The 13,194-nt window shown below is 37.6% G+C and overlaps 1 protein-coding gene across 1 annotated transcript; it reads right to left on the reverse strand.

Annotated features, from left to right (window-relative positions):
• Positions 1-6,338: 6,338 nt before the first annotated feature.
• LOC145566306 (uncharacterized) lies at positions 6,339-7,464 on the reverse strand. The gene is made up of 2 exons (XM_081625764.1): positions 6,784-7,464; positions 6,339-6,656 (listed from the first exon to the last, which is right to left on the reverse strand). The coding sequence occupies exons 1-2, from the start codon at positions 7,462-7,464 to the stop codon at positions 6,339-6,341; spliced, it is 999 nt and encodes a 332-aa protein (XP_081481890.1).
• Between the last annotated feature and the right edge of the window lie 5,730 nt (positions 7,465-13,194).

Here is a 13,194-nt window from a genome sequence, read left to right on the forward strand (position 1 = left end):
TCTAAGGATGGAGTGGAAGTAGATACAGCAAAGATCGAGGCAGTGAAAGATTGGCCTACGCCCAAAACAGTATATGATGTTCGGAGTTTCTTAGGTTTAGCAGGGTATTATAGGCATTTTGTGAAGGATTTCTCGAAGATTGCTAAACCTATGACTACTCTAATGAAGAAGGACAAAAAGTTCGAGTGGGATGATAAGTGTGAAGAAGCATTCCAACTCTTAAAACAGAAGTTGATTACAGCACCAGTGCTTGCACTGCCAAATGATAGTGGGATCTATGATGTGTATAGTGACGCATCCAAGAATGGCTTGGGATGTGTGCTTATGCAAAATGGAAAGGTCATTGCATATGCATCAAGGAAGTTAAAGACTCATGAAGTAAATTACCCAACTCATGACTTGGAATTAGCTGCAATCATATTTGCACTAAAGATTTGGCTGCATTACTTGTATAGGGTGAAATGTAGGATTTATATAGGCCATAAGAGCTTGAAATATATTTTCACTCAAAGGGATTTAAACTCACGCCAAAGAAGATGGTTGGAGTATACGACGGATTATGACTTGGACATACAATATCACGAAGGGAAAGAGAATGTAGTTGCAGATGCTCTAAGTCGTAAAACCGGTCACGGATTGAATACTTTAATAGTGGCCGATGAGTTATGTAGAGAGATGAGGAAAATGAATCTAGAAGTGGTAGAATGGGGAGTTCCAATAGGCATACTTGCAAACCTAACCATCCAACCTACAATATTTGATGAAATAAGGGAAAATCAAACAAGAGATGTGAAGTTGGATAAGATTCGCGAGAAAATAAAACAAGGCAAAGCTACAAATTTCAAAATTCATGAAGATGGGAGTTTAAGGTACAAAGGTCGATGTGTACCACAGAAATGTGAGGAAGTTAAAAGAAAACTAATGGAAGAGGGCCACAATACACCATACTCGGTGCACCCAGGAGGGGATAAACTATACAAGGATTTGAAAAAGGTGTATTGGTGGCCTAGGATGAAGAATGAAGTTGCGGAATTTGTAGCAAAGTGTTTGACTTGTCAAAAGGTGAAGATAGAGCACAAGAGACCCCAAGGGACTGTGTAATCTTTAGAAATTCCTGGATGGAAGTGGGATTGTATCTCAATGGACTTTGTGACTTGCCTCCCAAAGTCAAAGAGTGGAAATGACACCATTTGGGTCGTGGTGGACAGACTTACAAAATCTACAGTGTTCATACCAATGAAGGAGACTTGGAAGATGGAGCAACTTGCAAAATCTTACATCAAATATGTTGTGAGGTTACATGGAGTTCCAAAGGATATTGTGTGTGATAGAGATTCTAGGTTTCTTTCAAAATTCTGGAAAAGTGTACAGGAAAACTTTGGTACAACACTTAAGATGAGTACAACGTTTCACCCTGCCATAGATGGACAAACTGAGAGAACCATTCAAACCTTAGAGGACATGTTGAGAGCTTGTGTTATACACTTCCAAGGGAGATGGGAAGATAGCTTGAATTTGATTGAATTTTCCTATAATAATAGTTATCATGCGAGCATAGGTATGGCTCCATTTGAGGCTTTGTATGGAAGAAAGTATCGTAGTCCCATTTGTTAGAACGACATAAGTGAAACAATGATTTTAGGGCCTTAAATGATCGAGGATACAGTGAAGCAGGTAAGGGAAATTCAAGCTAAAATTCAAACAGCTCAAGATCGTCAAAAGAGCTACGCAGATTTGAAGCGTAGAGAAGAGGAGTTTGAAGTTGGTGACAAAATGTTGCTAAAGGTGTCACCAATGAAGGGAGTGATGAGGTTTGGAAAGAAGGAAAAGCTTAGTCCAAAGTATATTGGTCCATGTAAGATACTGCAAAGGATAGGCAAAGTTGCTTATAGGTTGGTCTTACCTATGGAGCTAAGTAGAGTGCATGATGTATTTCATGTGTCTCAATTGAGGAGATATATTCCTGATAAGTCTCATGTGTTACAACCTGAAACTATTGAGTTAGACCAAAACTTAACCTATAAGGAAAGACCTGTCAAGATTCTTGACAGTAAAGTGCGTAGTACACGCAATAAGAATGTTAAGATTGTGAAAGTGCTATGGTCTAACCAAGAATATGAGGAAGCCACTTGGGAATCCGAGGACGAAATGAAAAAGAAATACCCAGAGTTGTTTCAGGTATGTTGAGTTATGGGGACGTAACTCGTTTTCTTTAAAAGGGGTAGAATACGGTAGAATTTTGCGCTTTTACCCCCAATCCGCTCTCGCTCGCCGCTACTAACGGGGTCCCCTATATTTTTGGTTATTTTTGTACTTTTTGCACAATTTTTACGAGTATTTTGAGTAATTGTGTTCTCAAAGAGACATAAAAAGGAAAAGGTATGACAAAAAGTACATCAATATTATACAAAGTGAGGAAAAAAGTTTGAATTTCGTTTTCGAAACTTCTTTTAAGGGGGGTAGACTGTAATACCCCGTATTTTATTTTAAATAAATATTTTGTGAGGTATTTAAATAATTTAAAATGAATTATTTATGACATTTTAATTATTTATTTTAAATAAGTTTGGAAATATTTTATAAAAGGAAAGTTTTATTTAATTAATTATTTTATTAAGTTGGAATTTATTTTAGAAAAGTTTTATTTTAGTAAAGTTTCATTAGGAAAGGGATTAGTAAAGATAAAAAAGAAAATTTTAGGTAAGAAGAGTTTCTAGAGAAAGGGGTATAAATATTCAACACTGGGCAAATTAAACTTTGCACAGAGTAGAGAATACCCAAGGTAAACTTTCTCTCCCTTCTCCTTTATTTCTTTTCCTTTTTTTTTCTTCTTTCTTTTCCCCTTCCCCCTTTTGCACGGCCGGCCACCACCACACACCACTGGCGCAAGCGCCAGCAGCCGCGGCGGCACCGACAGGGCGTGGCAGTAACCCAGCCGTGTCGTGGTACTGCTATTTTGCGGCCGTCGAACAAAATAAAAAACATTTATTTTTTTTTAATTTCTTTTGTTTTATCCTAAATCTAATTATTAATTTTTAGTTTTGTGATGATTTTATGATGATTGATTTTAAGTATGGTGCACATTAATTTTCAGATTTTAATTTTAATTAAAAAGCCCCAAATTTGATACCCTAGATTTGTAAACAATTGATTATTGAAGGAATATGATTTAGGGTGGTTTAAACCTTTAATTTGAGAGTTTTAAAGTATAATTACAGCAAGTTTTCATGAATTAATATTGCTGGAAATTTTGTTAGTAAGCTAAAAATTAAGTTTCTTAAAGGAATTTTGACTACCCATTAATTGGGATTAAAGTAAGAGGTTTTAAATTAATTTTTAGCTTATTTTAATTAAATTATGAGTGGTTTAATAAGAGTATATATTGCTGGAAATTTGTGTGGAGTAGATTTTAATGCCATATTATGATTTTGGATTTGTAGGAGACTTCCAAGTGAGTGAATTCTATTAGTCGTGGTGATTTTAAGATCGTATTCAAGGTACGTTCGCGTACTTGGTATCATACTTGGTATTTATTTGGTGATATAGGAACATGCTAGGCTTTGAATAATGATTCCAAATAGTATTGTGATAGTTTGGTTGGAATTTATTTTTTGGTTGATGTTGGTGATTGAATTATGAAGCATGAAATTATTTGTGATGGATTATTGAATGAAAATAATTATTTTGGCATGTTTTATATGAACCACACTTTTATTATTGGCATGATAGAGAGCATGTTTAATTTAAACTAAATGTTTAATTTGGTTTGGAATATTGAAAAGGAATTTTATTATGGTTCATATAATTTTTATTGATGCTATAAGCATGAGAAAAGAGCTATGTAAGTGTCTATGTACACGAGGAATAAATTATATGTTGGTGCCTTAGTGCACTTAAGGTGTTTCTAACACCAAGGAATAGGAATTGTGGCGCATTACGCGTTTAAGGTGTCTTTGACACCGAGGTATATTTAAAAAGGGTTCAACATTAAATATTATGTGGTCACTAATTATTCAAGAATTAAAGTGGAATGTTTAATTGTTTGGATAATTATAATGTTTAATTGTGTTATGGTTTGAGAGTCATCACCAAGTTTAATAATATGTAAATAACGTAAAGTGAAAGAGATTACGCACCAAAACTCTTGGAACGTATATACCTTGAGTATGAACATATGGAGGAATTACGAGGTTTTATATTTAACCATAACTTTTATTGGGAGTACAGGACGTTGTATTTTCCTTTTAATATTATGCGCAGGAATTCCGCCACTTATGAGTGGTTATTTTATACTGACATGGTTAGCTCCCGTGTTAGTACCCCTTTATTGGGGCAGATTAGGGGGGAAACCCGTTCGATGCGTAATCAATGCTAAATGAATCATTTAGTTACCTAATTGAAAAGTCTTATTGTATGTTGTGTTCTTGTAAATAGGTGTAACGAGGTAAGTTGTGTGTTGATAGGTGAAAGCATGTTAGTGTGTTTAATTACGCTTATGTACTCAGCTTTGTTGATTGTGTGTTTGTGTGTTTGTTGGCCTTGTATTTAACTTGACCCTATGATGACCCATTTTTAATGGAGAGTAGTGGAAACAAGTAGTGAGAAACTTTTCAGGTGATGAAGCATATTCATGATGGGCATGAGTGAAAAGCGAATCATGCTAGTTTCCATAAGTTATGATGTGTTTACTGCTTTATTATATTATGTTTGTGAGACTAACGCAAAAATTTTGAATTATTTCGGTTTTGTTAAGGGCCTACAATGGTTCTAAGTTGTAGGTTGACTTCGTTTGACTTTGGTTTGACTTTACTTTCGTTGGTTGAATTTTTAAGTTGAGTCGTTTTTGAATGTTTTTAAAGATAGTCTTCCGCTGTGTGTCTTTGATAGTTGTCTTAGCCGTTTTCACGGTGGCAGTAATGTCTTAGATTTTCCTATTTTGAGTTTTAAACAGAGCTAAACAGGTATTTCACAAGAAAGGAATTTCTAGGGTGTTACAACAACAATGTCACCCAAAAGTTTGATTAAAATAGAGTTTTAAAACTTGGACTTGAAAGATACATCCATCCACTACTAAGTAGGCTGATGCAGGGTTGAGGTTTGGCTTGATTGACTCTGGAACCAAGCCATAGCTGATCTGTGCCCTGGTCTTGTTGCATCTCCTGTTGGGCCTGATCTTGGTGCTCTCTACTGACCTGATGTTTGCAAACAAGGCAAAGCATAAGGAATCAGAAGTTGTGCTTTAGTGTTAGGTATTCAAAAAAAAAAAAAAAAAAAAAAACAAGTTGCAAATGTCATGAACTTACTAAAGTAATTGCTGACCAATCAGGTGCGAATAAGACACCTACACCACCAGGAAGCTAGTTCCTGCCTCTACCTCTGCCCCTTCCCCTTGTAGCACCTTTTGCAGCACCAGCTCCCCTTGTAGAACCTCTTCCCCTTTCACCATCTGCAGTCCCACTTCCCCTACTAGAACTAGAGCCTTCCCTACCACCTCTTGAGCCCTTGCCCATGTGAATCATCCTTCCACCTCTAACTAGTTGAGTAGGCTGTACAGTCATTGAGTGGTGGCTAGTAGAAGGTGCAGCCTGAGCAGATGCTATAGGCTCTGCAATAATAGGCTCCTTCCTAGGCCTCCCTCTGGGTTTCTTAGTAGGAGGAGGAGGGGCTTGCCTAGTGTCTTTCTCAGGACACTTTCTTTTGTTATGTCCCTTTGTCTGGCAGAGGGAGCAGGTCATTTCAACCCCATTCTTAGTAATGGTTCCTGCCTTTTTGGGATTCTCAAAAGGATCCTTGATCCTGTTTTTCCTAGGTCTCCCAGGTCTAATTTTAATTAGAGGTGGGTCAATCGGCATGGAGACCTTAGGCCAATGCCTTTCCCCTTCACATGGGGGAATAGATCCTACACCAGACAATCATACAATTAAAACCTCACAAACAGTAAAACATAACCCATATTTTACTAAGTAATAAAGTGAATAGTTTGAGGTAGGTTAAGTGTAATATACCTACATAAGCTTTGAGGTAGGCTGCCGCTTGTGGTAACACTGATCAACATAATGCTCGGCTTCTTTGCCTGTGAAATAAATAGAAGCAACTGCATGGCAACATGGGATACCAAGCATGTCCCATTTCCTACAAGTGTAGCTTCTTGTTTCCAAATTGACCACCAGTTGGTCCAAGTAATAGCTCACATTGAATAGTGCTTCAGATGATAGCATGACCTCACATTCAGCTGCCTTTTGCTTCTCAATGTCCAGCTTTGCTTGAATTCTTGGACATAGAATTGTAGTTGCTTTCATCATTGCCTGCCTCTTCACCACTAGCCTCTGCATCAAAGCTCATCTGATATCCTCCAGGTAGTAAAGCAGATGCTTTGTTCTGGCTTGTATGATATAGCCATTGAAAGTCTCAGCAATGTTACTTGTAATGACATCTGTCTTGATTTCAGGGTTAAGGAAAGCCCTACAAAAGACTTTGGGGTTGTAGGCTTTGAAATCATTTGCAGCATCCATGTTCACCTGTCCTAGTTTTTCAAGGTTCTCATTGTAGTCAGCCATGCTATAAGATTTAGCAACCCTCCAAAACAGCAACTTCAAGTCATCTCCCTTGTATGTCTTGCCAATGTGCAAAGATGTGTCTTGCACAATGCCCGTGCTCTGCATTTGGCAACACGGTTGACACTCTATGCAAGATGCTCTGTACATTAACACAAGTGATATAGTTTAAATGCATTTCCAGAATAAGTAAATGAGCAACACATAATGAAAGAATATGGGTTCAAACCTGATGCTCATCTGAAATGATTGCCATGCCTTCCCCATCCTTGAGATCTAAACTTGATTGCATTTGCTTCAAGAACAACTCCCAATAATCATTGTTCTCCCCTTCAACAATTGCCCAACAAACTGGGAACATCTGATCATTGTTGTTTCTTCCCACAGCTAACATAAGCTGACCTCCTAGAAATTTCTTGAGGAAACAAGCATCTATTGCCAGTACCTTCCTACATCCCTCCAACCACCTAATTTTCAACCCTTCAAAGCAGATGAACAGCCTCTTAAAGGTTGGAGGATGTTTCTCACTGTCAGTAACCAACTCCAACTTAGTACCAGGGCTGCTATTCTGCAATGTAGCCATGTAACCTCCAAACTTGTTGTAATGGTCATGCATAGAACCATGCAACACCCTATGAGCCTTGTACTTGACTTTATAAGCAAAGTCCCAACTCACCAACATTTTAAAAGCTTTTCTAACACATTCTTGAATTTCCTTTGCAGGCCAATGAGGCCTTGTCTTGAATACCTCAAGGAACTGGAAAGCTACCCATCTTGTCTTAAACTGCCTATTCCTCTTCATATTCCTCTGGCAAGTATGCTCACCCTTCACAGTCTTAACAACAATACATGCTCTCCTACTGTCCCATGAAGCATACACATAGAATGGGCAAGTGTCAAGGCAACTCATACCTAATCTTTGTTGCCTTTGATTGTCACTCACTTTGAAATACACATCCCTGCCCTACAGAATCCCATATCTAGCTACTGCATTCCTAAATTCAGTCATGTTTGCAAATCTCTAGCCTACTTTCCAACTAAAAGTCCCAAAATCAGTGTGTGCAGTAGACACTAATTTGCTTGACTTCCTTTTCCTTCTTGGTTCCAACTCCTCTTCACCACTGTCAGGTGGAGTATACACCTCATCATCACTTTGTTCATAATCACTCTATGGACCAGAACCCTCACCAACATGAGTGCTTGTCCCCTCATCAACTACTGCCCTATCACCGGCTGCTGTAGACACCCATTTGTGTCTCCCCAAAACCAAGCCCAGTGATGAATGCCTTTCACGTTGAACCATTATCGAATTAGGTGAAAGTGGTTGAAAGTCAAGTGTTGCGGTTTAGTTTTAATTAAAATTCTCTTCTCTCTGTTTTTGAAAATGACTTTATTTATTTGAAAATAGCCAAACCAGTTTAGTTTGGTCCATAATTAAGGTCCAATAATTGTGTAGTTGGATGGGGCTTTAAAAGACCTTTTCAACGATATATTATAAGCCCGATTCCGATGAATATTGAGGAAGTTATGGCCAAAATACTAAACTGGGCCTGGTTAATTATTTAAATACGGCCCAATGATCTAGAGGAGGGCCCAATGTTAATTATTATTCCTAAAATTATTAGGATTAATTATAATTTTCTAGAAGTTTCTAGAAAGTTCTTTTTGATTCTAATATTATTAGATTTAATAATTAATTATTTTAAAATAGACTTTTATTTGGAGTAAAATATCGTTTTATTATCTTAAAAATACATATTTTATCTTCTGTACGGATTCCGTAGATCAAGTTGATTAAAGATCGGATTCCGCGTGAAGAAAACGCGCTAATACAGGTTGTCGCCAAACGACAAGTCTGTCGCCGCTGTCGGCGACAGACTCTGTCGCCGCGCGACAAACCCTGTCGCCTCGCGACAGACATTGTCGCGTCGCGACAGAGTCGATTCCTGGCGACAGCGTGTAGTTTTATTCCTTATCAAATTCTATGTTTTTCCGGACTATTTTCCTTATAAATAGGGTCCGAATCTCTGTTTTCAAAATCATTCACAATCATCAACTATCATCAACAATCAACTTTTATCAACTCTCATCATCAATTCTCTCTATTCCCTCTCAAGAATTACTTAATTCTTTCTTTTTCTCCCTCTCTTTCTAAACTAGCTTTTTACATACAATATTCCGCATTCACAAGACTTAGAATTTCTTAGCCAAGTTCGAAGTTTCCTTCGTCCTAGACGTGAAAGAAAGAGGTACGAGGCTTCAAAGTATGTAATCTTATTACTCTCTTTCAATGTAGAAAGCATGTTTATTAATGTTTAATTCCTAGTATCATGTTAGGATGTTATTTTATGCTTTCTAGTATCATGTTTAGGGTGCCTTTATTATTTCTAATGTCATGTTATCATGTTAGTACCATGTTAGGTTTAAAGCTTTGATCTTTATCGTTTAGTGACATGCTAGGATTTGTTAATCTTGTTAGTATCATGCCTAGGATCTTGCTATTATATTTAAGCTTTATTATGCCTTATCATGTTACTATTATTATTTATTGTTTATTATTATGTTGCTTGATTATATTTCATATTGTTATTGCTTGATCACACCTTTTATGATTGTTAAAGGGAATTTGTACTTGAAATCACGCTTAATAAGATAATTAATAATTTGGTTTAGGCTAATGTGATTTTAACTCAAGTGATCGCCAATAATAGTCTTATTTGTGCATTAATATTCAACCAACATAGATAAACAGGGTAGGTTTAATATAATGTTTGTATGTTATTCGAAAAGCGCGCATGAATACGAGCAGAACAAAGTAGAGGCCTATTTTATAGGGCGGGTCCTTTCTTTTGTAGATTGGATTCGTACCCTCATCCCCGAACCCTGTTTGGTTCAAGACCTTATGGAGTTGATGGTCCTTTTGGATTGTCTTTTGGGTTTACAAGTTCCTAAAACTTGTTGGTGACTCTTTTGCTCTCTTTTCTTTCCCTTTGGAACGCCACCGTACTTAAGTGTATGATCACAGTGGGGTTCAAGTTTGGGATCATAATGCTTGAAATATTCCCTACAGTTTTTGGCGACTCCACTGGGGAGGATTTCTATTTATATTCCTGAAATTTATTTAATTTTGGCAATTATTTAGAATGAGCGGATGAGACTCGAAAAATTCTAAGTATTTCATGTGCGTGATTTGATTAACATTATTGTCATATGCATTAAAAGGTCCTCATGGGAGCACCCCATGAGTCAATCCATAGGAATTTGAGAAATATCTTTCATGACTAGAATCGAAAAGATGATGCGAAATCTGGAAAATTCGAAGAACACAGAAACTTGCCAAGGCATGTAGGAACTAGCGTCTAAAAAACAGGGCTTGTCGCCCGTAAAAAGTTTCTGTCGCCTGGCGACAGTTCTGTCGCTTGGCGACAGGAGCTTTTTTGCGGCGACAGTCCCTGTAGTCTGGCGCCAAGTTCTTCCAATACCGAGCCAGGGGTCTGCCTTCTTGCTTTGACCATTTCTAGCATTGTTGGCTTGATTTTGCTTATTGATTGAGTCCTTTTCTCACTTTTCTGAACCCATATGTGTTCTACATATGGATATAACCCTCTGGGGGTTCCTGCTTCACCTGCTCAATGGAATATCCCACTATCATGTGCAAAGTTCAGATTTGGGTACGTGCAAAGTTTGTGAATCCACCAAACCATGGAGTCGAGTTCGATTTCATCACGAACTCGCGGAATCCTGTCCATTCGCTCCAACCCTCCCGGTAGGCTTGTGTGCAATGCATATGGATTCATAACCATGGACCTTTTTGACTTAACCCATATCCTCGAACTTTAGAGAACTAGAGCCTTGGTTAGGTTGCAAACTCATTTTGTGACTATGTGAACTACTTGTGCACCCTTGCTTGTATTTATTATATATGTGTTAACCGTTTGTTTGACTTGTGATTAAGACTAAATAAAATTGACTAATGACTAAAAGGACTTTGTCTAATTAATTAATTAATTTTGAATTAATTAAAGGCTAATAAATTAATCAATTCGACTTAGTACAACTTTAGGCATGTCCATTTAGAGTAAAATTACTGGAAACAGTCCAGATTAATGTTCCAGCAATGGCACAGAAATTTGGACTGCGGCGCTACAGTTTAGTGTCTGTCGCCTGGCGACAATTTTGTCATCTGGCGACAGACTCTAAACAGTGGCGACAGTCCTGTTGTTTTAGCGACAGTCCAATTTTCTTGCTCGAGTCATCACGACGAGTCTAATAAACAGTCTACTAATCGGTTAATCAGTTTATTAATGGTTCAAACCATGTTTAGGTCTTTAGTTGAGTTTAGGCGCTTAAAGTCCAATGGTCATACACTAAGAGTCAAAGCATGTCACTCACACACACATAAAGCACACACATAATATGTTTGTCACATTATGACCATGTCTAGAGAGTCTTGAATGCGTGTTTTCCGTCATTTTTTTTAGGGGGGTAAGTCGGATATTAATCCTCCAATTTCTTAAAATTTCCCTTAAAATATATACCCCATTTTTGCCTATTCTTTCTAATTTTTAAACCATAAAGTCAAGTCAATTAGAGTCATGTATTAAAACAAATATGGTTTAACTTACAGCGCGTGGGCAAGAAAGGAAGGGCGTTTAATCAAGGACAACACTTTTGTTCAAGTCTTACTTTTTGACAAACCAATCGGTAGGAAAAGGAAAGCTAAGAAAGCAATGGCTAGTCAAGAAGAACTTAATGAAGTCAAGGGATAGGTAGCCAACTTGGCTGAGATGTTACAAAACCTATCACTGCAAATAAGTAATCCTGAAAAACAGAAACAAATGGACCTAATCCAGGAAAGCTTGGGCAAGCTGTCCAACGACTTTAGATTCCAAGAGATTAGCTCCCAAGGGGTCTCGGTGGATAAGGACCTTCTCCCACAAAATTTCAATCCCAATGACATCCCTAAATTTAAGGCTATGGATAACCCTTATTTTCATTTAAGAGCTTTTGAAACTGTAATGAACATTAAGGGGATAGATAGAAAAGCATTTCACTCTGTATTTTCATTATCTTTAGAAGCTGTATGTCAACAGTGGTACTTTTCACTTGATAAAGAAACAACCTCTAGTTGGGAGTCTATTGTAAGCGCTTTCATTGAAAGGTATAAATGCAATATACAAGTTGAAACCGATCATAGAGAGCTAGAAATGCTAAAACAAAAAGAAAATGAAGGTTTTACCTCCTTCTTTAATAAATGGAGGGAAACTACTGCAAAGATGGTTGAAGTACCTAATGAAAAAGAATCTGTCAGGATGTTCATTAAGAACCTCCAAGAAAAATATTCTAAGCACCTTAGGTACCAAAGCAATCTAAACACCTTCAAGGCCGTCTACGATATTGGAATTAATATTGAAGATGACCTCGCTAAACAAAAAGCTGCTAATAGTAACTCAAGTAGTGGCTGGAAAAATAAGAAGAACGACAATCCTTCTTCATCCAAATCTACCCACTCAAATAATGTTAGCACCTTTAATCTAAATAAAGTTTTGACAATGAACAATAATCAAGGACAAAAGAAACCATTTAGGAAGAATTATACTCCTATTGGTATGAGTTATGACACCGCATTTGACCGCCTACACGCAAAAGGTCTTATAACTCCTATTGGACCATTTGGAGACCCACCTGTCGAAAGAAGAACGGCTAGCTGGAACCCAAATGCACATTGCAAATATCACCAAGGAAGGGGTCATCCTACGGAAAATTGTTGGAGGCTAAAGGAAGCCATTCAAGACTTGATCGATAGTAACAAGCTCCCATTACCTCCTGCAAGCAAGAAACCAAGTATCAATACCGCACCGCTGTCAGATTCCTTGGCTATTTCCGACGAAGAAAATCAAGTGGATCCCTCTAGCCTCATAGAGCCTATCGAGACCATTGAAGAAGAAATCTTCGAAGATGCTCTCGAATTCCATGGCCAAGAACCTGTAACCAAGCAAGAAATATTGGCGTTGACATCAATATTGACAGAATTGGAAAAATTGATCTCACAAACCTTTGAGGCTATAAGAGAGAAAAATGAGTTACTTAAAAGTAGATCTCCACCCAAACAAAAGAAACCTTTTTCTCTCTAAGTAATTGACACTCCCAGAAAGAATAATAGAAAATATACTCCAATTGGGACGTCGTATGCAAACATGTTTAAAATGCTCTCCGAGAATGGTAAAATTCAACCTCTCGAACCGAGACCATTTGAATCACTAAGAAGAATGGACAAATACTATTGTTCATATCATCAATGAGGGGGACATACAATAGAGCACTGCTTCAAGTTCAAGGACTTGGTTCAACGTTTGATTGATGAAAAGAAATTAGTTCAACTTCCACAAAGACGCCACGATTAATGGAGTATGGGACAGTGATGATGAGGATGTTTACCTTAAAGATATTGAAGAGACTCCTCTATCAACAATATACCCAGTAAGTGACATTTGGGACGAGGAGGATTCGCCCATAGATGTCCTCACTAGGTCCGGGAGAGTACAACCTCCCATTTCAACACAACCTATACCTTCTATCCAGCAAATTCCCGTGCCCATTATAGAAGACAACGATGTCGTCAAACAGTTAAAAAGGACTA

This window comes from Chenopodium album, chromosome 11 (genome assembly GCF_948465745.1).
Source record: "Chenopodium album chromosome 11, dcCheAlbu1.1, whole genome shotgun sequence".
NCBI lineage: Eukaryota > Viridiplantae > Streptophyta > Magnoliopsida > Caryophyllales > Amaranthaceae > Chenopodium > Chenopodium album.